Here is a 25,367-nt window from a genome sequence, read left to right on the forward strand (position 1 = left end):
TCCGACACGGTTTATCGTGCACCATCAGATCTAAATTTTAGAATGCATTTGGATTTTATAAGGGAGAAGGAAAATTGGACAAAAGTCTGGCCGTGAGGTATGTAGAACAACGATTAAGTACAGTGGTAGCGCGACAAATCTCACCCGTTGAGACGGCCTGGTGGAATCGACGCGGGCGACGAGGGATCTGTGGATGACAGTGCAGCGAGCACAAGCAAGACACGGATATTAAACGCTTTGTCCAGCCACAACTTGGCGAGGTCTAAGGTAACCACGGCATCTATAGCCCGTTTTATTGCTAAGGACTTAAAATGTTTTTTCATACAGTAAGTGTTTGTCTGTGTCCATTGGAAAAGTTGTAAACACAATGACATGAAATTCTGAAATGATTCTTCCATTTTTTTCCTGTGCCATAAAGTAACAAAAATACTTTGGATTCCCCTCGTCTTTTATGAAATATGTATTTGAAGGTAAGCAGTGCCACTCATAGCATTAGCTCATTTTAATTTATAATGGAAAATGAATGTCTACATTAAACAAATGTAAAGAACTGAATCAGATTGCATCGTATAGCGTTGAATGGCACCGAAACATTCCATATTAAAATGTATCATCCTTGAATCGTATCGTAGCCCATGTATCTTGATACATATCGAATTGTTTCATAAGGGAGAGATGCACACCCCTAATGTGTGTGTTTATATATATATATATATATATATATATATATATATATACACATTAGAGGTGTGCATTTATATATAGGGGCCTATGGGTCATTCCGTGTCAAATCAGACAGAATCCAGGAAAGCGGTTGCAGCACCATCTCAGATTTTGTTCAAAGTTTGTCTATCTAATGTTTGGATTCCAAAACTAAGGCCTGTAAAATATTTTTGTTCAATTCCAATATTTTTATATTCTGTCAGCCCTTGACATTTTTTCATTTACACTCTCAAAAACGCCTTATTTGGGAGGCCATGTTTGGGCATTAATATCTTGAAAAGCATTATTCCTTGCCTCACCAAACTTTGTAGGATGGAAGACAGACATGTTCTCAGTATGACTGAACCATTAAAAGTTTGTACTGCATGCATACTGATTTTCTGTAATGCCCTAGATTGAGAAAAAAGTGTAAACTTCCTAAATGAGGGTGATATTGAGGGTATTATAAACCCATTATATACATATGAATTGAAAGATTCTGTTTTGCATTGGAAATATCTACAGTAGGCCTAAATATAGAGAAATATCCTTCAGTTGAAGGGAATAATCTTAAGTTCCAGTGATGCTGCGTTCGCGTTTTTCTCGATGTGTTAACATCTCTGCAGTTTGCTAGGGAATGTGAATTACTACTTAAAACAGTAATTACATAACAGTCATGGGCCTACATGACACCTCCTCGATGCAGATTCTCCCTGAGTGACGGCCGGGAACGGTCAGCTCTCAGCCCGCTGCCTACTTTACGCTGACTCGGTGGGGGGACTACAGAATATTGCCATCACTTTTCAATAATGTGTGGTAAATGAAACTTCTTTCGACTGTTTTTTTCCTTAAATGCAGGAATTTAACACATAGGGTTAAAACTACATGTTCTAAGGTTCATTGTGATGTATGCTTACGGGGGGGATCCAACTGCCACACCATGCTTTTGTCTCGCTAGCTCCCACACCTGGCTCGACGGGTGCGACGGCAGAATATAGCGATCACTTTTCTATGATGTGTAGTAAATGAAACAACTAGTTAGTGAAATCAAAGTCCTATGCTGCAAATAGAATGGGCATGTTTATCTTGTGGCCATCTAAAATGATTTGAAAAACATAATGGGTGACGCACAGGCATGTCAATCATCCTTTTTTCCCCGAATAATAAAGAGCAGCTTCGGGTAGAATAAATATCTGTTTCCGTCACATTGTTTGTGTTTTCCCGATTAACGTATTCGGCTTGGGTACATCTGATCGTTATCTTTTAAGGACGTCAGCTCCTCTCACAAACTCATTCATGCACACAAATCGAAGTGTATCTGTTTCATAGAAAGAGATGTTGTAATCCACACACATTGCTCCTCTCAGTTACAAAAAAAGACAGAGCAAACTCTGATTTGTATTAGATTTATGCAATATCCAACAACCTGAATAGAGTTTAATGCAAAAGTGGAGTGTGCAGCTAAACAGTGTGAAATAAATACCAGTTTTTGTCAGTGCATTGTGACCTATTTGTTTACGTTATAGACCTTATACTTTACAAGCCCATTTCAAATTGTCTTTTTTGTACATTAAACCATCTGGATGCATAAGAACATTACTAATATATCATAATAGCTCCAAAGATGATTTAAATTACCCATGAAGTCAACAGAAAAAAAAACAATACAGTCAATGCAGTGAGGTAAATTTTGAACACTGTTGACTGACATCTTCTCATATGTTTTTCTGATGAAATATGTTTTGTTTCTCTAATGATAAACAATTCATTTTCTGCACTTTACTTGGAATTATTGAATTTTTGCTACTGACTTTTTTTTTTTTAATTTATTTGTTAGCACCAACGGTCAAGTGTTGTATGATATGTTTCATGTTGCTGACATTGTGTCTATATCACAAATGGCTTAATGGCTTAACATAGTCCAGACAGTGATATGGTAATAATGAGGTCTATGACCTCAGAATACTGAAGACATTCTCAAACACAAAGAGCTTCACATGCCTCTTTGGTGTCAAACCTATTTCCATTTCCACCACAGCCACCATACCAGAACTGGCTGCATTCATTCTGTAGAGTGTCATAGTACCATTTCAGGATGTAGTCCCGGCAGGATCCCTGATCTTGTACCATAGAGCACACACCTTTGTAGGAGCAGGACAAAAGAAGGTTACTGCTTATGGTCCATCATTTTCTACCACATTGTATGTATCCATACCTTATAACAGCCTAGAAGCCTCTGATCCACTTGCAGCAGATAACAATCTATTGTGATTCAGTTGACTGATAAACTGAATCAGAGGAGTATAGATAATATGTATCATGTAATATTTCCAAAAACTAAAAAATAGCCTTCCTGAAACACCTACTATATATGCAAAGTAGTCCTACAGTGCCAGGAGGCACTGTTGGGAGGCAAGGTAAACAGAAAATACAAAGAGAAAATGGTGAAGAAATGCAAGCAGTATTTTGTACCCTTGTCTACGAATGTTGTGCCCACTTACTGTAGTTCAAATATAAGACTTGCAAACAAATGTCTGGCATCATTAAAGAGTCTCTAATAAATGGATGGAAAGCAGTGTCAAAAATTACAGTGTGAGAATGGATAGAACAGACCAATGTAAATAACTATGCTCTTCATAAACTGCATCAAAAGAGATGTTTACACTGCTTGTCTAAGTGTTTGTCCATAACTCAGAAACAATCACCTGGATTTTTTTCTTCATCAAAATGCTCTTTTTGACAATGACCCAAAAAACACACTTAAAAGTACAAAGGGGTACTATTCCATTAAAGATGGAATGATACATGTATCAACATACCCATATTCTTTTAAATGAAATAGGTTTTTAAAAAATACCTATGTCAAGCGACTGCATGGACTTGCATACATCTGATACTGTTCTCATTCATTCTCACAGGACATGGGAGAAAGCAGCATCTTTTACTTCTGGTCTTTGTTAATGAACAGTGATTTTTTTTTTTTTGGACTTCAAAATGTAAACAATAACAGTGTTTGCGTACTGAAATAACATATTCAAAATATCTCATTTACAGTTTCATTACATGGAGGTCAGCATCATAATGAGCCCAATTATGAGAAGGGATGAACCTCTCTTACAGTATCATACTGATTACATGCTAAGCAGTCAAGCACGTTTCTTTTGTAGAAGCAGTAAGGTATGTGACCACCTGTACACCACTACTGACAAAATATCTGATGAAACAATTATTACACAGGATGGGTTTTCGGGCCTTCACTTGTAAAATGTGACCAAACTTTCCTTTTATTTTGAGTTGTTTATTTTATTTCATTGTGTTTGCCTTTAAAATAAACAGCTTTGATTCTACGTGATCATTAAGACCAAATAAGGTATTTCACAGGCTCTCGTAGGAATGTCGATTGGTCGCAGCATTGAAGTGGAAGACAGATAACTTACTTTTTCTGCCACATGTCTGGAAGCATTCTCTTTCCGTGCTAAACCTGTTGCTGTTACCGTCGCAACTGCCGTACCAGAAGACTGTGCATGCACCAATCGTATTATTATAGTACCATCTTTGCACATACTCTTCACAAAAGGAAAATAAGGGCTGAAAGCAAAATAAGCTCACTTACTACTGAACCAGTCACATGCAGGGAACAAGCAGAGTGCTGCAGTCACACAAATCATGCTGCTGCACCCCCTACCCCCTCACCTCATGCCTACCGCACACAGATGTAGACATACACATAAACAAACAAAAAAACAAAACAAAACATGCAAAACTGCCATGCGTGTATTTAGAGTAATGCGTACTCACATATTGTTAAGTTGGTAACGCTTTACAGTAAGACAACCCTTATAAAAGGGTTATGAATGGTTCATAATTAGGTTATTAATTAGTTTGTGAACACTTTATAAATCATTGATAATCTGTTATAACACATTAGATAAAAAGGGAAACAGTAACCTGTTGCTTGCCAAATAGTGAGCCCATATCTATCTGTACTGTTAAGCTTCTGAACTCATTGGCTACTTAGCTTACTTTGTCTTCTCCATCAGCTAGCATTTATACCTGTCAGTTTCATCAGATATTTGTTAATATGTTGCTTACATTTAACCACCGTCAGCATATCCTAATAGTCGAAAACATTAATTTGGCATACCAAATTATGGCATATCAAATTACTAGATTCATACACCAAAGCTTTGGCAATATTATTTACTTTGATATCTTCAGCATGCTATCAGCAGCCGTCCTCATTATTATCACAGGTGTTGATATGACATATGCTATCAGGTTGTTATGCACACTGGATATTAAAGTGGTATATTGTGATGCGTGTCGGGGGGTAGATGGGCGGAGCTTCTCGGCATGCCTTGGGGCGATGGACTGTTGTTGAACCCAGTTCTTTATTGTTCAGTTTATGTTTCCCATTGTGTCTAGTAGACGTGTATGTGTATTGTTCATCATGTAGTCTTTGTGTTGTGTTGTTAATTCTTGTGATTGTGAATGTTATCTGTGTACTGTAAATGTGGGAATGACGTAGTTCCCTCCTACTGTGTCTGCAAGTTAAGTGTGTTACTTCCTGGTTTGCACTGTTGCAAAATAAAAGGTGTGTTGCCAAAAGAGCAGAGACAGTATTATCACTCTAGAGAAAACCCAGCAACTGTAAACGGTGATGTATTTTACGCTTTACAATAAAGCTCGCTTTTGCCAGTTATAAATGTTAGTAACTCATTAGTAAATGGTGATGTGTTTACGCTTTACAATAAGGCTCCCCTTTGCCAGTTATAAATGTTAGTAACTCATTAGTAAATGGTGATGTGTTTTACACTTTACAATAAAGCTCCCTTTTGCTAGTTATAAATGTTTGTAACTCATTAATAAATGGTTGTAAAAATGAGATGATGAAGATAACAGTTTAACATGCTGACTGATAAAGGGACAAGATGAAGTAAGCTAAGCAACTAGCAAGATCTGAGATTTAACAGAATCAATAGATGGGAAGTGCAGCAGTAACTTGGTCTTGCCAAATAGTGAGCCCACATCGCTTAAACTGTGATATAACTTATTTATAATTGTTTATGAATGATTTATAAAGTGTTTACGACCTAATTAATTACCTAATTATAAACCATTCATAAATCCTTTATTAGGATAGTCTTATTGTAAAGTGGTACCGTTGAGTTTAAGTTTAAGCTACACATAGGTGTAGCTGTTCATATTTTGCATACTTATTGTCTTTTAATTTGTATTTTAAGAATGATTTTATTTCTTCAAATAAAATTATTTATCTATTAATCAGGTTTTTGATGTGTCCAATATCAGTCGGATGGATTTTAATACAAATTTTTATTTTTCCGTGGCAAATTTTAAGTTTTAAATGACAACTGCATAGCCTGTTTTTGTATTCTTTTATTTTTTTTCCTCTTTTGGTTTTAGGTGGGTTGAATTTTGATCCAAATTTGGCAGGAAGGTTTTCCAATATGAAACATTTCACATCCTTTTAGCTGAAACAAACAAAGAGATAACGTTCTTCACTTTTTAAGCTTTTGTTTAACAAACACAACTGCTTCCACCTGGCCCCATAAGAGCTGTCCACAGTTAGTACAAATAGGCACTAGAGGTCACCATGGGAATGACTGTTAGCAGAGAGACGCAATTTAGAGAAAATTCATCTGTTCACCATCTGAGTCTCCACGCCCAAAGCTCTCCTGCTCCCCAAATCCTGAATCAAGTGTTGTTTGACCACCTCCTTGTGGGCTTTCAGTGTATTCCTCTTGCCCTGTGTATTCCTCTTCCTCAGGAGGTGTGGGCACAGGGACCCTATTTAAAAAAACAACCTTTCTTTTTTTCCATTTTTTTTCAGTAATGTTGTCATTGCATGCATCTCTAATGCTCTGCAGATACAGTATATTTATGAACCTTATTACTGTGCCAAACAGGAAGTACTTTGTAAGTCTTACTTTTGCTTAAATGGACAAAAAAAGCCCCATTTCAGTGGATACAACTCATTAATACCAAGACATGGCTTAGACTTAAAATGATTTATAGGTAGATCATTATTTATACGTTACCTCTCAATGGGCCTTTCTGCAGCTAATAGAACCTGGCTATCACACTGTTCTTTGATAGTTGGAGGAGGGTAGCTGTTAAGCTTGACTGTATCCAGAGAGGGGAACAAAACAGTTAAAATGGAAAATTTTCAGTGATCAGTAAGAAATAAGGAAGCATTCACCCACTGCTAGTTAGCTATATCTGGTTGACAAAGAATCATTTTTAGTATAATTGCGTTCCCCTTTGGTTTAGTATGATATCAGCATCCTTTGAACAAGAAGATCCTAATTTTTTCTTACTGTTTAGAATTTGGAAGAAGGTCCTCAGGAAGCGCATAGCGTACACCTGTTCTCCGTTCTTCAGCTGACCCAGGTGAACCATGTGATGCTCTACAGGCAGGCTGGCCAGGTCTTCCACCTGTGTGCTGTTAAAGCTGTTCCCAACTGTCAGGGTGAACAGTATTATGCCCTGACAACGAGCCACTCTGGAAATGAGGTCCAACTTGGCTCTATCATAGTAGGAGGTCTCCTCGCCAACAATAGTCAACACCATCTTGTTCCTACGAGCCCTGGCAACTCTGAAAAGGACATTTTCTATGACATGCTCTACAGCATTACCAAGTGTGGAGTAGCCACCTGTTTGCTGCAGTTCCTGGAGAATAATTTTCTTCATCTGGTCACGATCCCGGTACTGCTGTAGGTTGAATATCTCTTTAACTGAAGCCTGTGCATCCACATAGGATGAGCTCTGCTGATAGAGTGCTACCCGGGCTTGCCCACCAGCCTGGTTTGGTTGTCTGCTAATAACTATCTGATCGAGCAAAGAGCCCAAGACCTCCTTCACTCCACTGTACTGGTCTGCTGCAAGGCTGCGTGATCCATCCATTAGTACAACTAGGTCCAGATCCACCTCTTTGGGAACCTGTTCTAGAACTATGCCAGCACATTCACTTGCTGGGCGGCAGTAATCTGAGTAGAGAGCAGATAATTAAACATGACCAAAACCCAACACTGTCTACTTGGATGTCCACCAATGGCTTTAGATATGACATGATCTAAAGGCTCATCTGATATTGACATAAAAAGAATATATGTATTTATACCACCATATTATGACATTTGTGAAAAGCAAATAGTGTCTAAGTTTTATCTGGTCTTACCAAAACATATGACACACTGCTGGATCCGCCTCAGCTCAGGACTATTGCTTAGGTCAGCTGATCTTCCCAGTACAGACAATATGAAGCTCCCTGTCTCATCAGCCTGTATTACAGAAAAAGCAGATCTTAAGCCCTCCTCCATCTTCACCCTCTAACTTTTATTCAATAAAAGCCTCTTGAAAGGGATGTAGCCTTATATGATTTAGAAACACCACTGCATTCATTTAGCCAATTACCTCAAAAGCTCGGCGAACATCGGGAGCATTCCTGAAAGCAATCACACCGAGGGAGATGTCTAGAGCCTTGAACTCAAGCACTGCAGTGATGATGGGTCTGGTGTCCTGGGATGGCCCGTTGGAGAAAAAAATTGCCACCTTCCTCATCAGCATTCCTCGACGGACACGCTTAAAGACATTTCTGGCCACAAAGAGCATGGCGGCACCAATGTCACGGCGACTTGATGTGCGCTCCAGAGCAATGTTTTGCACAGCCTCTAAAAGAGTCTTCTTGCGTTGGTAGTCCGAGAAGCGGATCAAATATTTGGTGTTGGCACTGTAAGAGACCACAGCAATACGTGCCCCTGTAGGACAGTTGCTTTCAGCGATGTTGATATTCTCCAGAAGAAACAGGAGTGTGGAACGCATTCTCTCAAACACCTGTGGAGTCACATCTTCAGACATGTCCAGACCAAACACTAGCTCCGTAGGGTAAGCAGGGCATGATGTTTGGGCTAGAGGTATGACAGAGAGAATGACAGATTTCATTACCCTCTTAGTTAAGTTACTTCAGTTTGCCTTTCTTCTCTACAGTAGGTGTTCCCCATTCTTTTGATGAAGTTCCAGAGCACTAATTAAGAGGTACATTCATTTGCACTACAAATAACCAGTTCTTGATCTGCTTAAAATTCTGGAAAAAGTTGAAATACAACACTTACCTTTGCAGCAAGCTGGTGGAGAGGAAAGACAACATTGCGTGTAAGAGATAGTTTAAGTCATAAGGTCTGTTAAGCCACATGTAATGACCAATTTACTGAATTCCAACACCTGAACCTAATGAAATAAAACAGTCTACTACAAAAAAGTTTTGAGATGCCTTGGTAAATACAGTAAATATCAAAGGCAGAATATTGACAAATGACTCATGAAACAAAAATATCTGCTGTTTGATATATTGACAAAGATATACTTACCACATTTGTCACGAACATACGTGATAAGTTGACAAGGCTGAAAGAACAGAAGGAACAATTCTTTAAGTACCTGTTGGAGCATACTACAAAAGTAAACTTGAAATAATGAAGAACAGGACAAAAACTTACAGACATATCAGTGGTTCCTGGTGGTCCCCTGGGGCCCTAACAAAAAAAAAAGAAAAGAAAAGAAATACTACAAAGACATACTGGCAATAGTGGATTAATTATGAACCAAGTATGTAGGCCTCAAAAATATAATTACAGACCCTATGTCCTGGTGGTCCTGATGTCCCAGGATCACCTGTTGGGCCACGCCCACCAGCATTACCCTGTTTCATAACAAATCAATGATGAATTAACAAAAATTAACCAATCATTCAATAACAACGTATCTCTTAAAATATACTTTTATCTAATCTCTCTAACCGCTCTTCCACGATTGCCTTTAGTTCCTTTTGCTCCAGGCCTTCCTGGGTCACCATTCTCACCCTGAGGACCAGAGAAAAACATGTTAAAAATTTAAAAATAAAAATGTTTAGCTTATGTTTCTTTCAAAAATTGTCTGAGAGGGCAGTTAACTGAGGTTTAATTATCTGAAAGGATGGCTAACTGAGATGACTCACCTGTAATCCAGGATATCCAGGAAAACCTCTATCCCCCTTTAAGATGAAAAGAAAGATCAAAAATTGTTTTCACGCTCCATCCAAGAGTTTCCTCAGCCCTATAATATGTCATCTATTCAATAAATGAACAAAAACATTTAATTCCACCTACTAACAATCACTTGTGTTGTTGCAGGGTAAAATCAAAAGTAACTAAACTCTACCTTCTGCCCCTCAGGTCCAGGGATTCCATACCCATCTAAACCATCCATACCCTGTTGGAGACAGATAAGGACATACGGAGTACTTTATCATTATTTTATTACGTTATTTTATTACGCATATTACTACACCAGTCTCTGATGCATTAAGCACTTATGTTACATAGAAAAGCCCTTGATTATGGCTAAAGCATGTTAGCATGCTAGACAAACACAACTTCAACATCTGCATATTTCACACCCATATTACTGGGTGTGAGATATACTAACTTGCAGCATGGTGTCCACACTTGACACTTGAAGTGTCTATGATACATGGGGAAGCATCCATGCTCTACGTCCTCTCTGATTAATACTGTATTAACACAGGCTGACTGCTTACCGGTAGTCCTCTTGGGCCTGCTGGTCCATCAGCTCCCTTAACCCCAGGGTCACCCGTCTGGCCCTGCACACACAAATAGATAAAAGAAGGACATTTGACACAAGAGGGACACTTGGGAACACTGTACAGCAAGTGGTGTGAACAAAATGTCTTAGAAAAAAATGTCTTAGTGTGAAGTTAGTGTGATTCACATACCTTTGGTCCTCTTTGGCCAAAACTCCCCTTAGACCCAGAGCCTCCTGGCAACCCTGGCGAGCCCTAACAGAAAGCCAGATGTGTTCTCTATTATTGTTTTTTTCTGACTGAATGTGAGTAGCCTCACTGACTGATCAGTGAAATTAAATGATTTCTGGAAAATGAGCTACAATTTATGTACAGACTCACCTGAGGTCCAGGCAATCCAGGCATCCCTTTCTGTCCTTTAACACCAGTAAGACCCCTTTCCCCCTAACGAAATGAATTAGAGATATAATTAAATCTTTGACAAAAATAGAAACACAGTGCTACAAAAGATCAGGAAGATAGGATGACTCATAAGATTCAAGCTCAAAGATATTGTTAGGATAAAAAATGTGAAGGGTGTGTTAATTTTAAAATGAGATGAAATGTTATTTCTCGCACAGGTTCATTCCCTCATTTTATGTTATGCCTTTTGCACCTCAGTGAGGTTGTTCTTGACCTTGTATAGAAATGACAGAGAAGAGTTTCTGAGTAGATAACGTTCTAGAATCTGAAGATGTGTTTAGTGTTTCAATGCTCTACTTTCAGTTCACTGGAAATAATAAAGGGGAAAGTTACTGGCTGCTTACTGCATAGCAAGCAGATCTTGATTGTCATTTTATGAGATGACTGGAGAGGCTTTAAAGGTTTTGATTAAACAGGATGACACAACATACTCTGTTGTGCTGATTCTAATTCCTTACTGTTTGTACTTGGAAATTATTATGCCAACATTGTAAAATACAAGTGAAGCATGATACACAAAGAAAAATATTCAAGAGACATAGAATACATCTGTGATGCCAAGGATCGAAATAACATGGTTTATTAAAGGGATAGAGAGAGGCAGACCACATTGACTAAATCAGATAATTACCATTGGGCCTGCAGAACCAGGGGGCCCCCCCAATCCTTCTTCACCTGGTGGTCCTCTCTGACCCTATCATCACACAAGAAAACACAGACAAACCAACTAAAACAATTTATACTACACAGCTTGCTTCAACCTAAACTCTGCTTTAAAAAAAAAATACTATGGAGTTAGAGCAGTAAATGCATCATGGCAAAGATATAGATGTTAGGAATGAGTTCTGGTAACAAACACGATGGCGGTTGTGCTGATCTGAACAAACAATGTGGTGAATATTATGTACACTGATATTTTACCGGAAGGCCTGGTGGACCTCTTCTGCCTCTCTGGCCCTTTAAAACAGAAAGTGGAACATCTTTAACAGAGGGTAAGAAGGCATCAGTGCTGACATGTGAAACCATTATATCACACATCTTGATCTAGCTGGAAGAGAACTCACTGGTTTTCCATTGTCTCCTGCTTGTCCAGGTTTACCATCTGGTCCTGCATCTCCCTATTATCAGTAGCAAAACAAGATAGAATTTAATGCAAAGAAAAATGTCATTGCTGACTGTGCTTCTGACTGGCAGTAAGCACTTATTCTCTGATCTCAGACATTGTGAGGGAGCCCAGCATCAAGGATGTGTAAATCCCCTATTTTAATTGCCCTGCTTATCAGAGGGCTGCCTGAGCAGGTCACTTAACCTTCCTTAATGAATTGCAGAACATTGCACCCTCCCTCCAACCCCGTGTGCTCATTTGCTCTTTCTTAAACACACAAATCTGCCTTTAACACAAATCAGCAACAACACAAAAATTTATTTAAAAAACGAAGAAAAAGAAAAAGAAATAACCAAACAAAGAGTTGCCTGGACTGCACACATTCTGTTTGCAACCTGTGGCTTAGCCCTTGCTGCATGGCACTATATTTGTACTCAGTGTCTCTCTTATTAGAAATCAATCAGCCATTTATTTAATAAACGCTAACCACACTACACTGATGGGTATAAAACTGTGTGTGTGTGTGTGTGTGTGTGTGTGTGTGTGTGTGTGTTTATAGTGAAAATAATTTAATGCAATACTGACTCTTGGGCTGGATAGTCATTTAATGAGGCAAAACGAACAGCAAAAACTTTGTGAAAGAGTGTTTGCAAAGTGAATGCAAATAAAATCAACACCTGGCCATACAAGACTAAATAAAAACTCACATTTGGTTGAAATGCCTTTATGAGAGCTGTGTGACCCAAATATACATAAATTAGAGCAATATCCATATGAGAACAAATGAAGTTAAGAAATTAGGAACACTTGATGTTTATTGACGCACCTGTATTCCTGGGTTGCCATTCTCACCCTTTGGACCTTGGATGTTGTTGTCATAACCTGGCTCCCCCTTTCACATCAAAAAATTATACAAGCAAAAAGTCACACTGCAGTCAATATTTGTTTATATTTTTGATTTCAGTCTCTTTGGGGATCATCCCCTATAGGATGTAATATCCTATTGAAAAGGCTGAACATGAAAATTCTACTTACAGGATCTCCTCTCAGACCATGTTCCCCACGGACACCTGGCTCTCCCCTGATGCCTCTCGGACCCTGTGGCAGGACCACAGAGTAGAAGCTCAATGTTTTTCATACTATTTATTTATGTTTTGAAGAAAAGTGCACTGGTTTTTTAGTGGAAGTATACAGCATTGCATAAATGGACAAGAAGTACAGCACAGCTGCTGTTTTGAATGAAATGAATGGGGAATTGAAGGAAAGTAAAGTTGGAGTTGAATTACTGGACTGCCCGGGTCTCCTCTCTGTCCAGATCCCCCTGGTGTTCCAGTGACACCCTGAGGAGAACAGATTTACTCTAATTAATAAATCAGACAACTGAAAAAAGGAATGTATTAATTCATCCAAATGAACCTTTGTATGATCATTTTTCCAATAAAAGGCTTAGAGCAGGGCCAAATACAACGTTCTCTGCAGAAAGAGTGTGAACTATAATTACCTGTTCACCAGAAATTCCATCCAATCCATCTTCTCCATCATCTCCCTATCAAACAGCAAATTTATCTCAAGCTGTATTACATCATAATTCAGTTAAAAGAGACTGAATACACATTATTATGGCCCATCACAACAAGAATAGTCTTAATAGGCTTTACTGTTGGCTGCAAAAGTTATGTTATGTTACATAAACATTAAGTTATGTAAACCTTGTGTTACATAATTGAAGTTATGGTAGGTTGAGCTTGGGTAAGGTTGAACACTGCAGATACACACCTGATCACCCCTATAGCCTCTGCCACCCTGCAAAAACAATGAAGGAAAGATGGATGAGATATTTCCATTCTGAGACTTAGACTGGCTATGGTAGGTGTATACTGGAACAGGTGATGAGTCAGTTATGGTAGGTGTGTACCAGGGCAAGTGCTAGGCTTTACCTTGAAACCTCTTCTCCCAGGACAGCCTTGATGGCCTTGTGTTCCATTTAAGCCGCGTGGCCCTCGTTCTCCCTTTATCAAAGAAGCATACACACAAACAATGTGTTCTCCATGCAAATTTTTTATTTTCACTCTGTTAGATTAGACTGCCATGAACATCTAGCTCTCTTTTGCAAGCAGAATAAATTGCCTGTGTCATAAATAGCCAGTATGCTGGCGTAACTCAGTGACACATTATCACACTTACAGGTCCTCCTTCATCACCTGGGAATCCAGGGAAGCCCCTCTGTCCAGGTGAGCCCTGTTCCATGCCAGATAAAGATAGCTAGTAAATTGTCCAAAAGATTTCACATGGTAATTTTAGAGACAAATTACTTTTACTTGAGATCAGATACATCACCTTTTGTCCTGGAGGTCCATAGGGGCCCCGTGGTCCCTCCTGGCCAGAGCATTTGCACATGACGTTACAACACTCCCTTAAAGCCACCGTATCCTACACAGAGAGAGAGAGAGAGAGAGAGAGAGAGAGAGAGATGTTTGGGAGGGTGGTGCAGAGCAGTGATCAAGCAAGTGGGATGGAAAAATTGTGGTAACGTTATCAAAACATTAAGATTAAATATAGCCCCAGGTGTTCTTATCTACTGCACCTTTGATTTAAGCTTTTTTCCAGAGACATCACAGTTCCCTAGCTCTAGAGTGCCAGGCCACACTGAACTCTTAACACAAGCAGTTTCTGAAGACTAACACGATCTTGTTCCTCCTGCTTTAAAATGACTTTACTCTGAAACTCTGTAGCGCAAGACTAATTTAAATTTTTGTCTGGATAATTTCCCCCTCCTTTTCCTTCTTTACTTTCAGGAAGGCCTTGTTCACTGGTACTTTTACACTGATTAGCTCTCTAAAGAATTCACAAAAAGGAATTTGCATGACTTACAATCTGCTGTAACATGGTACTGGGCAAGCTTTGCATGCCTATGATTAGAGGCTGCTTGTAGCCAAAGCCACGGCCAAACTCCACTTGCTGAAGATCATTGATGTTTTGGACTCCCTCCAGGGCCACTGTCAGCAGTGCGTGAACTCCTAGTTCATAAAATACGATATGTCACATTACAGTTCACATTAAGGTATCTTAAAACCATCCCAGTATTGGGATAATATTTGTTTTATGGTTTATTAATATTGAGCTACACACTTCTGTCAGTACTTCTGCCAGGGCTGTGGAACTTGGCCGCCCTGCTGGCCATTCTGTGAATTTCATGCCTTGTGCTTTTGTTTGTGTTTTGGTATTGCCATGTGCTTGTTCCATGTTTGTTCCTGTGTACTCCTGTCCCTGCCCCCCACCTGATCCCTATTATTACCTGGTTTGTTTCATCCAATAGTCTGTCTTTGCTATTAATTGTTCTGTGCATTTAAGTCCTGTATTTGTACCTCTTCAGAACCCACCTATCCCTCAATGCCTAACCTCCCTTCCATAAAAGAAAAAAAAAACAAAACAAAACAAAAAACACACACCACAAACACACAACCCCTTGTCTTGTATTTATGTTTGTCAAAGAATTCCAGGGGTGCAATACGAAGGAGTAAATTGACGCTCAGTCTTATTGCGATTTCTGTTTATGAGGTATTAGGAATCCGACTGATGTACTGATTGTAAGTCGCTTTGGCTAAAAGCGTCTGCCAAATGCTAAATTGTAATTGTACCTGTTCTTTGTTAGATTGTGACCATTATTTCCTGTGCCTGTCTTTGTGTGTTCTTGCCATGGTGAGTTGATTTTTTTTTTTTTTTACTTTGACCTGTTTTTGCCTGCCAATTTGGATTTGTCGCATTGTGGATTACTGGCTTTGACCTTGATTGAATTAGTTCTGACTTACCTTTTGCCTTATGTATTGGATTTGTTTGCTCTGCAGATCTTTTGGTTTTGACCCTGGACTGGACTTAGTTTCTGAGATCACTTGATTTTTCTAATAAACCTGTGGGGTTTTTTCCCCCTTCATCCTACTGTGTCTGCAATTGGGTCTTGGCCTGTCAACCCTTACACACTTAGACTGCCATAAGCTTTATTTCTACTTATCTAATCCAGTTAAAATTACTTTCAATAGTCTGCTCTGAACTGGCTCATGAACTTGACTTTGATTTCAGTAAGGGAGCTATTCAATCTGGATGTAGTGTTACCACATCTGTCATCTGAGGAAATAATCTTTATATGATCATGTTTTGTAGTGTCACCATACCACTCTCCCTTAGGCCCTTTGAAGCAAGCATAAGGTTCTCAACAGATTCATCCAGTCCATCTGTGAAGATGACTAGCACCTGCAGGGGACCAGTAAGATAGATGAACATGCAAAGGACAGATCAGGCAAGGAGGAAAACATACGTTAGTGAAGACAAATGGTGCAGACTGTATTGTCAGTAAATGGCATGATTTGCCTGAGGGTGACAATGAGAATGAAATGTAACTCACTTTAACACCAGCCTTGGACAACCTGAACTTCTCTTCAAACGAGGACAGAAGCTGGGCATTAAAAGATAGATCTTCAGGTGATAAGTCCATCACCTTTTTAATCACATCTTCACTGTATTTCTCAAAGTTTGTATCATATATCAGTTTCCCACCAGCAGACACAACACGGAAGCCAATTCGCTCCTCAACACCATCTTTTGTGATACAGTACAAGTCATTCAGATTGGACATGTGGCGGACAATCTGAGGCAGGTAGGTCTTTAATTTCGCTTGGTCATTGAAAAGTTTCTGTGAGCCTATGCGACGGGTGATATCGAATCCCAGCCCAATGTCTATAATGCAGCCTGTAAATCAAAAAAGAAAATTTGGGAAAAATCAGAGAAATTTGGGACCAATATTGGGTCTCATGCAAGAGAGGAAAATAAACAGACTACCAAGCAAGAATTTTAAATAGATCCATATTTCACTACCTTGTGTGCCATTCATAAAGTGTCTCAGAGCAGCAAACCCCAGTAGCTTTCTGATTTAAAAGCACGTCTGACTGAAATTTAGAGCATCTTTGTGTCTTAAGTACATAGGAATCAACATAGTGATTGACAATGAGAGAGTCATGTTTGAGGACTATTCTAGAAAGCAGTGATGTCCTTCAGATAGCCTATAAAACAATACCACATTACTGCAAGTATGTGGTATTGTTTAACTTTGACAGAGAAAAGCTTCTCAGAGAAGACATGTTGAGAGATTCAGTAATCACGGAAATAGGTTTCAAACTCTCTGCAAAGATAAGTCACTCTCATGTTGTTATTCCAAGCAACAGGACAAAAAATGCTGACCAAATATTAAATCATTCCAGATATCTCACATTTTCACTGACACCTTGACATTGAGGTGAAAGGGATGCACATTTAAGCCCAAACATCTGTTTTACTGCTTCAAAAGCTGTGAACAGTGAGGGACGCTCTTAAAAGCGATTTTTGCTCCTCATTGAAAGCAGGAATAAATGCTTTATCAATAACTCTTGCTCTGAGGCAGAAGTGATTTCACATGGAAATTTGCTTTTAGTACAATTCCTGAGGGTAACTCTGAGAAACTTTATAAATACTGGCCCCTCTTTTAATAAAATTGTGATTATACTGTTTACCCATCATTGATTTTCCATGATCTCGCTTGTTAATCTCACAAACAACTATAAAGTGATACAACTATACAAATAACAGAATTGACAGTGTGACAGAAAATTGACTGTTAATGTGTTTGAGCTATGAGAGGGTGCTCCCTAAATAAGTCAAAATCACTAAATCATGCTGCCAATCAGGGTTTTCTTGTATAGAGGTGATTTTGAGGTGATTAATGAAAATTGTCACAGTGAAGTTATGTTAGCTCACCTTTTGGTTGTTGTTGGTCTGGTTTGCAAATGGCATCATGCACTTCAGATATTGTCTTGTTCACTAGCAGAGCAGAGAAACTGTCCTTGTTAAAAACTTTCTGCACGGAGCCAGCAAAATCAATCAATGGTCTTAATTTAATCTGCCCAATTCCAATAACGTACACCTCAATGTTCATATCTCTGATCTCTTTTGCAGCCTCTGTTACACTGTCTGCTGAGTCACCACCAGTGATCAGGAGCAGGTTTTGAGATATGCCTTGGTTTATTCGACCTCCGTTGTTCGCATGGAAGAACTCCTTGATGTGCCGCAGTTCATTCCCAATGCCTGTGTCACCTTTCATCTGTTTGATGACGTCAATGGCACTCTTCACATCCGCTGCGTTGTCAAATTTATTCAAATGGAACTCTGCTCTGTATTTGGTGTGGCGGAATTGGGCCACACCAACTTGAAAATAGTTTGGTCTTATACGGAACTCATCCACAAGTCGCCTCATGAATTCTTTCATTTGCTTCCATGAGCTCTCTGTAATTCTCTCTGACCCATCTATCAACAGAACTAGGTCTGCAGCTTCTTTCGTGCACTCTGAAAGACATTACCACCAAATGACAAAGGAATGTGAACTCCCTCAATCAATTTATCACTTAATCTATAGAAATAATATTTAAGCTGATGTGCAGCATGTTTGTTTGTCAGTCAGTCATAATACATGTGTAATACATGGCTTGTGTGTACATATGGAATAAAACAAGATATATAATTCATAACCTGTTGACTGTAGGTTGTACGATTGTTTAAGAATCTTTGTGTTTACCTGGCATGGAACTGTTACAGACCACTTTGGAAATGTTTACATGCAGGGCCTCAAGCTCTGCATAGTTGTCAACATAGAAGACTTTCTTTTCATCCCCTGTGATGATCTCCAGCTCACTTCTTTTAGCCCCTTTCACCCCAATTCCATATACACTTATCTCATTTTTCCGCAGTTCACTGGACCGGGTGGGCAAATTGTGTGGGTCTGTGGCTTCACCATCTGTGATCACAAATAACATCTGAGGAATATGCGCGGCACCCCGTCCACCGTGCTCAGGTCCGAAATAAGCCAAGGAGTACTGCATAGCCTGAGCTGTGTAGGTATCTCCACGAGGTGCTGTCAGAGCGTTGATGGCATCCCGCACCTGCCTTCGACTGTAGTACTGGTTCAAGGAGAAACTGGACTGTGCTGTGTTAGAGAAGAGAATGGTGCCAAAGCGTACACGATTCTCTCCAACCTGGGTGTTGTTCACCACGGAGGTCATAAAGCGCTTCATACTCTCAAAATCTTCTGGTAAAATGCTAGATGAACCATCCACAAGGAAGATTACATCTGCTATCTGTGTTTTTTGACAATCTAAAGAGACCCAGAGAACAGAGGATTACTTTGAGATGCTGTCATACATTTTTGCTCATGCTGAGGATTTATTTCTTTAAAAAGGGAATGGTGAGGAAATCATCTTCGTGTCTACACAACTCACCGGTCCTAATTTCTGGTTAGACTGATATTTTACCTCTTTAAGTATTTTATTTCAGCATATTTATACTTGATCATGTGCATAAAACAAGGAAGAATCTCTACAGAATTTGTTACGTCTCCAAGTTTACTGAAACATGAAACAATCTCAACTCACCATCTTCAGCGGTACATATCTCTAGCAGGATGTCCTTCTGCAACTTCTCCAGTGCATCAAAATCCCTTTCCACATAAACGTGGTCTGTAGTGCCACTAATTTCCAGCAACTGTGTGCTGTTAGCCTGGGCCACACCAATGGAGTAAATGATAACACCTTTGTTTCTAAGGTCCTTAGCAGGTTCAGCAACTTTATCTTGGGCCTCACCATCTGTTATCACAATGAGGTATTTTTGGACACCGGGCCGTCCACCTTTGCCCGATTCAAAAAATGGTGGGAGGAATTTAAGCGCTGCCCCAGTCAGAGTGCCACCATCCAGTTGCTGTATGGCAGTGAGAGCCTGCTGCATTTGCATTTTGTCATAGAAACGATTGAGAGCAAATGCCTCTTGTTGTGAAGTGCTGAACTGTACCACACCAAGCCGCACGTTATTCGGCCCAATAACTGCTCTCTGCATTGTGCTGTTTATAAAGGCTTTCATCTTAGAGAAATCATCTGTGCTGATGCTTCTAGAGCCGTCAATCAGAAAGAGAATATCTGCCACCATACTCTTACAAACTGTGAAGAGGAATAAAAAAATGAATGGTGTCTTTGTTGCTCTGCAGTCAGGGTCTGCAAATATCACTGTCTGAGACACAATTCAACAGCATCACAGACACATTTTTATGTTACTTCATGCTGTTGAAAGAATAAATAGCCATTTAACTTGAGTGTTATTTATGTTTTATGTCTTAAAAAAAATATTAATAAAATAAAATCCCTAAGCTCTCTTACCATCATCAGAACAAATATCAGTGACAATTTCATCCTTGATAGATGTCAGAGAATCAAAGTTTGTGACAAAGAATTTCCTCTTTTTGTCCCCAGCAATGTCAAGCAGCTCAGTCTCATTGGCATCCTTCACACCGATCGCATAGACGGTAATGCCCCGGTTCCTCAGTTTCTGTGCTGGCACAGCCACATCATCTGTGGATTTACCATCAGTGATGACGACAAGAATCTCCTGTACCCTGGCACCACGGCTGTTTTCAGCTTCTTCAAACTTTGAGGTCATGAATTCCAGTGCTTTGCCTGTTTTTGTGCTACCTCGCTTCTGCTGCATATTATTCACAGCTGTCTTCAGGGTGACATTGTTTGTGTGTTGAGAAAGGCTGAACTCCAGTGTTGCTTCATCTGCAAACTTCACCACACCAACGCGCACTTGCTGTGGCCCAATAGGGAACGTTTCCAAAAATTTCAAAATGAACTGTTTCATGTCATTGAAGTCTGAATTGCTAATGCTCCCAGACTGGTCAATAAGGAAGTAAATGTCTGATTCGTCTGTCCTCACGCATCCTGGAACAAACAAATGTCTGTTGTGAAATAATACAAACAATATTTGTGAAATAGTTAAAGCAACAGCATCGTGACTCATAACACTGATTTTTATTGAAACTCTAACCTCTTTTGACAGTTTGCGTTTTGGGTGGTTTGCTGATGGTCTGGCACAAAGTTCTCTTCAGACTTCTATCTAGTGTCTGGAGCTTCGTAAAACTTTCAACATTGAACACAAACTTTTTAGACGGGTTGGAAGCAATCTGCTGCAGCTCCGTCATGTCAGCATCTTTCACCCCGATGGCATAAACCGTCACTCCGTGACGACGTAATTCAACAGCAGCCATGGTAACATTATCTGAGGATTTTCCATCAGTGATGACAACGGCTATCTGTTGAACACCAAGGTGTTTTCTGCTGCCCCCCTCCTTGGTGAAAACGTTTGTCCTGGCAAACCTCAGGGCTTTGCCTGTTTCTGTTCCTCCTCCCCTGTATGGCAGGCTGTTAATGTATGGTAGAATATCAGCCTTGTCTTGTCTTGAACCCAGGTCCAATCCACATGTAGGCTCTGTATTATATAACACCACTCCAACATTGATGCCTTCTTCACTCACGTCCAGAGCATTAATCACTCGATAGAGAAATTTGCGCACTATCCTGAAATTTTCTGTTTGAATGCTACCTGACTCATCCACAATAAACACAATATCTGCCATTTTGACTGTTAGGCACTCTGTTCAAAGAAACAAAAAGAGATGTGAATGAAATTAAACAGTTCTGCTACAATCTCTTTAAATATACTCAAAGCAACTCTCTGCAAAATAATGAAAAAACACAAAAACAAAACATGGTTTGAATATATCCATTGGTACACTTAAAAGACCACAGAGTGTACATCCAGAGGAAGAAGAGTACATCTCTTAAAGAAACACTGACCTTCAATAACTGTAACATCCTCAGTAGTGTCTATCAGTGTCTTGATATCCACAGCTATCTGTTGAGAATTTTTTGCTGAGATCTTGAAGTTATGAAGTGGAGAGGCAAGGACTTTAAGCTCATCTTCATCTGCTCTGCTCAGTCCTATTGAGATCACAGTCACACCCTGATTCTTGATTGTCCTTGCGTTTCTGAAAATGTTGTCATCTGAACTCCCTGCTGTAATTACGATCAGATATTGTCTGTGGAGAAGGTCAACGCGGCTGCCCATTTCACTTGTAAAGAGATGAGTACTGGCGTATTCCACTGCCTGTCCAATATTCCGCTGTCGGCTGGGCTTCAGCTGGATGTTGCGAATGAGTGACAAAACTTTCCCTTTGGTTTCATAGTCGTTCAGTTTAAAGATCACAGAAACGTCATCACCAAACTCAGCAACGCCGAGGCGATGAGATGAGCTATTCACGTTGAGCTGATTGGCCAGCCGAGACAAGAAACTCTTGATCACGCTTTGTTCTCTCTGGGCTGAACTATCCACCAGGACAAACACGTCGGCATACCTTGGAATGATAGCTATATCATAAAATTCAACAGCCATTAATTCTCACTTCACATCAGAGGAAAATACTTTCTAAAAGTGTATGAGAAAAGAAAGAAATATGACGCTGAGTTAATCAAAATCTTCAATAGACAACTACACAAAGTTTTCACATGTCTAAATAATGAAGATGATGCAAACATATGACTTTTTTTAACACACAAAAACTTTTTTGGATGACCATTACTGTGTGCATAATATGTGTTACCGACCACTGTGAATGACCCATATAGGTTGAGGTATTTCAAGTTTACCATGCAGAATAGTGGGACTGCACTTTGAAATATGGACAATTAAATTTCATCTAAAATAGGAGGAACTTACAAGCCACAACAGACACGATTTACCTCGATTTTGGTCCACCACAAATGTACATGCTGTCCTCATAATATCTGCTGTTCGTCCTTGCAACTCTTCATAGCTTTTGAGGCTTACTACAAAATGTTTAGATGGGGAATTTGCAATGGCCTCTAGCTCATCCTTCTTGGCTTTCCCTACACCAATTGCAAAGACGATGACACCATGCCTTCGCAGGTCCTTAGCGGATTCTATCACCTTATCATTAGATTCACCATCGGTGATCACCATGGCGATCCGGGGCACATTTTGACGATTTTGACTACCCTCTGTTGAGTTGAAGTACTCATCCTTGATAAAGGTGATGGCCAGACCAGTATATGTTCCTCCATGTAGGTGAGTGAGCCTGTCAATGTTCTCCAGCAGCTCTCTTTTGTTGGCATAACCTCCTAACAGGATCTCTTTCTGTGGCTTATCGCTGTATTGTACAACCCCCACCCTAACCATGCTGGGCCCCACATCCAGACCCTCTACAAAAGTGCGGAGGAATTGCTTCACCCTCTGAAAGTCAGCATCTACAATGCTGCTGGATCCATCCACAAGGAACACGATATCAGCCGAACCGGCCCCCTGACATCCTAAGGGAGAGAAAAATATCATACTGAGCTGAATTCAACTTATACCATATAGGACAACAGGTCAAATGACCCAATAAAGCACAATTTCTTAAGAAACATAAGAAAATAATATCTTCCTTTTCAGTGGAATTTATTCACCTGCTCATCAGTGTTATTCCTGCTATCCTAAGTAAGTTCTTTACCTGCAGGGACAGATGTAACCTGTCTCTTGACCTCCTCCATTGTGGTACACAGCAACTGCACAAAAGTCTGAGAGATACTCTGCAAAGCAGAGAAGTCAGACACACTATAGATGTGCCAGTCATGTGGTTCACTGGCAATCTCCCTCAGCTGGTTCTCATCAGCATCTTTAATTCCGATGGCATAAAGCCTGATCCCCTGACGCTTGAGGTTCTGTGCATGAGGCTCCACCTCATCCTGTGATTTGCCATCAGTGATGACAACAGCAATCTGAGGAACTCCCGCTTTAGAGCGACTTCCGGCTATTTCAACAAAGTGGTTCTTCAACATGAAATCCAATCCCAGGCCAGTCTTGGTACCTCCACGCTTGTATTTCAAATTCACAATATAATTGAGGATGTCCTTCTTGTTCTCAAATGTGTTGAGCAGGAACTCTGTTTGCGGTGTGGTGCTGTACTGAACCATGCCTATTCGGACTTTATCGGGGCCAACATCAAGACCATTCACCAGCGTGAAGAGGAATTCTCGCATCTTCTGGAAGTTCTCATCCCCAATGCTCAAGGAGCCATCCACCAAAAAGACAATGTCAGCAACAGTTTCCTGTGTGCAGACTGAGAAAGGAAGTGAGTCTCAGCAGACAATAAGCTTTTTCTCATTCACACATATATAAGCTGCCATCCTCCAGCTGCCTACCACAGTGAGACCACAGCTATATTTAAAAACAATATACAAACATGACTTTCAAAGTAAACTGAACAAAATAGGCAGTATTTTTGCTTTATGTAACCAGCATTCAAATTGTAAATATATGTGTACCTGTTTTCTGTGCAGCACTTGTGAGAAAACATGATGCTATGATGAAGGCTTTCAGAAACCCCCCAGGCAGCTCCATGGATGAAGTGTTTCAGAATCTGAGACAATAATCAATCAGATTTAACTTTATTATACATGACACCAGTCAATAATGATACATCACGCATGGCATGTGAATTTAGTTTCTGAACAGAATTAACAAGTACCAAGCAACTGGGACACGTGACAGTAATTAAAACCAGAGAAAAAAATCAGTAAGGTTGTAATGTTCTTAACATGCAGTAAACTTGGACATGTAAATATTTACATCAACTGTGGTACCAGCTCTGGGCTTTTCAACAGATTGTGTTCTATCTAGAGTGCCTCTTGCATAAACAGTGCATGTTTTTCGTTCGCACCCCACCCCCCTCTGAGCACACACTCACTTTATTATTTATTATTATTGATGTGTATCTTCTTACTAAGGGCACTTTTTAGTATGTCTTGTTGAGAAAACATCCAACTATTCTCCAAGGGTAATAGAATAATAGAGAAAATGCTGCAACAATGATACTTTCTTGGGGTGAATAATAAATAGACCCCAGTGACCTGGTTTGAGTGGTTATATTGAGTTATGCAATAGTATAGCATAGTATAGTAATAGCATACTATTATGTAAGGATAATTATTCAACTGTGGTCCATTTTGGTCAGGAAAATTTTAGCATTTAACATCTAACATTTTCTTTTTAATAAAAACGCATTGTTATGGGTTATTTCTCCATTCTGTAGTGTCAGACCTGCTTCCAGCCAATCTTCTGTTCAGCCACGCCCATGTTCTGAGTCTCCTGAGTTTTAACACACCTGCACCTGATACTTAATGTGGGTGGAACTAATCACCCAAAATCTTAGCATTTCCAGTAGAGAGATTTAAGTTCTGAAGCCATAATACCTCAGCTCCTTCCTCATATCAGTTTTAGAAATCAGGCCTTTGCCCTTAACTGCTAACTATTGCACTTAGGATTGTATGTGTGACAGGGGGGCTCCTTTGTTTCTGCCCAATTTACTACTCCCCCTTTGTCCTATCACACGGCCTTAGTTTGGAGGGGTGTGGCTTCACCCTTACATAGCTCATCAGCCAATTACCAGCTTGTATAAAAAGAGCGTCTAGCTGTGCGGTTCTCTCTCTCTGCTTTGCTCCCTCTCTTACCCTCCCGTAAGTTGCTCCAGTGTGATTCAGGTATATACCAGACCGTTACAGCTTCTGAGATAACTTCATTTTTATTTTATTACACTGT

At 39.8% G+C, this 25,367-nt stretch overlaps 1 protein-coding gene across 1 annotated transcript; it reads right to left on the reverse strand.

Annotated features, from left to right (window-relative positions):
• Positions 1 to 2,679: 2,679 nt before the first annotated feature.
• Positions 2,680 to 24,170, reverse strand: LOC115819634 (collagen alpha-6(VI) chain-like). The gene is made up of 40 exons (XM_030783137.1): positions 24,095 to 24,170; positions 23,281 to 23,889; positions 22,511 to 23,098; positions 21,569 to 22,138; positions 20,760 to 21,365; positions 20,093 to 20,653; positions 19,319 to 19,876; positions 18,466 to 19,041; positions 17,652 to 18,236; positions 16,267 to 16,610; positions 16,037 to 16,115; positions 14,739 to 14,884; positions 14,205 to 14,297; positions 14,052 to 14,105; positions 13,805 to 13,876; positions 13,644 to 13,670; positions 13,369 to 13,413; positions 13,154 to 13,207; positions 12,903 to 12,965; positions 12,694 to 12,759; positions 11,827 to 11,880; positions 11,684 to 11,719; positions 11,394 to 11,456; positions 10,682 to 10,744; positions 10,493 to 10,555; positions 10,298 to 10,360; positions 9,919 to 9,969; positions 9,716 to 9,751; positions 9,519 to 9,581; positions 9,359 to 9,421; positions 9,219 to 9,254; positions 9,090 to 9,126; positions 8,835 to 8,846; positions 8,137 to 8,630; positions 7,901 to 8,003; positions 7,041 to 7,709; positions 6,762 to 6,846; positions 6,371 to 6,485; positions 4,140 to 4,266; positions 2,680 to 2,843 (listed from the first exon to the last, which is right to left on the reverse strand). The coding sequence occupies exons 1-40, from the start codon at positions 24,168 to 24,170 to the stop codon at positions 2,680 to 2,682; spliced, it is 8,169 nt and encodes a 2,722-aa protein (XP_030638997.1).
• Between the last annotated feature and the right edge of the window lie 1,197 nt (positions 24,171 to 25,367).

This window comes from Chanos chanos, chromosome 8 (genome assembly GCF_902362185.1).
Source record: "Chanos chanos chromosome 8, fChaCha1.1, whole genome shotgun sequence".
In the NCBI taxonomy this organism is placed as follows: Eukaryota; Metazoa; Chordata; class Actinopteri; order Gonorynchiformes; family Chanidae; genus Chanos; species Chanos chanos.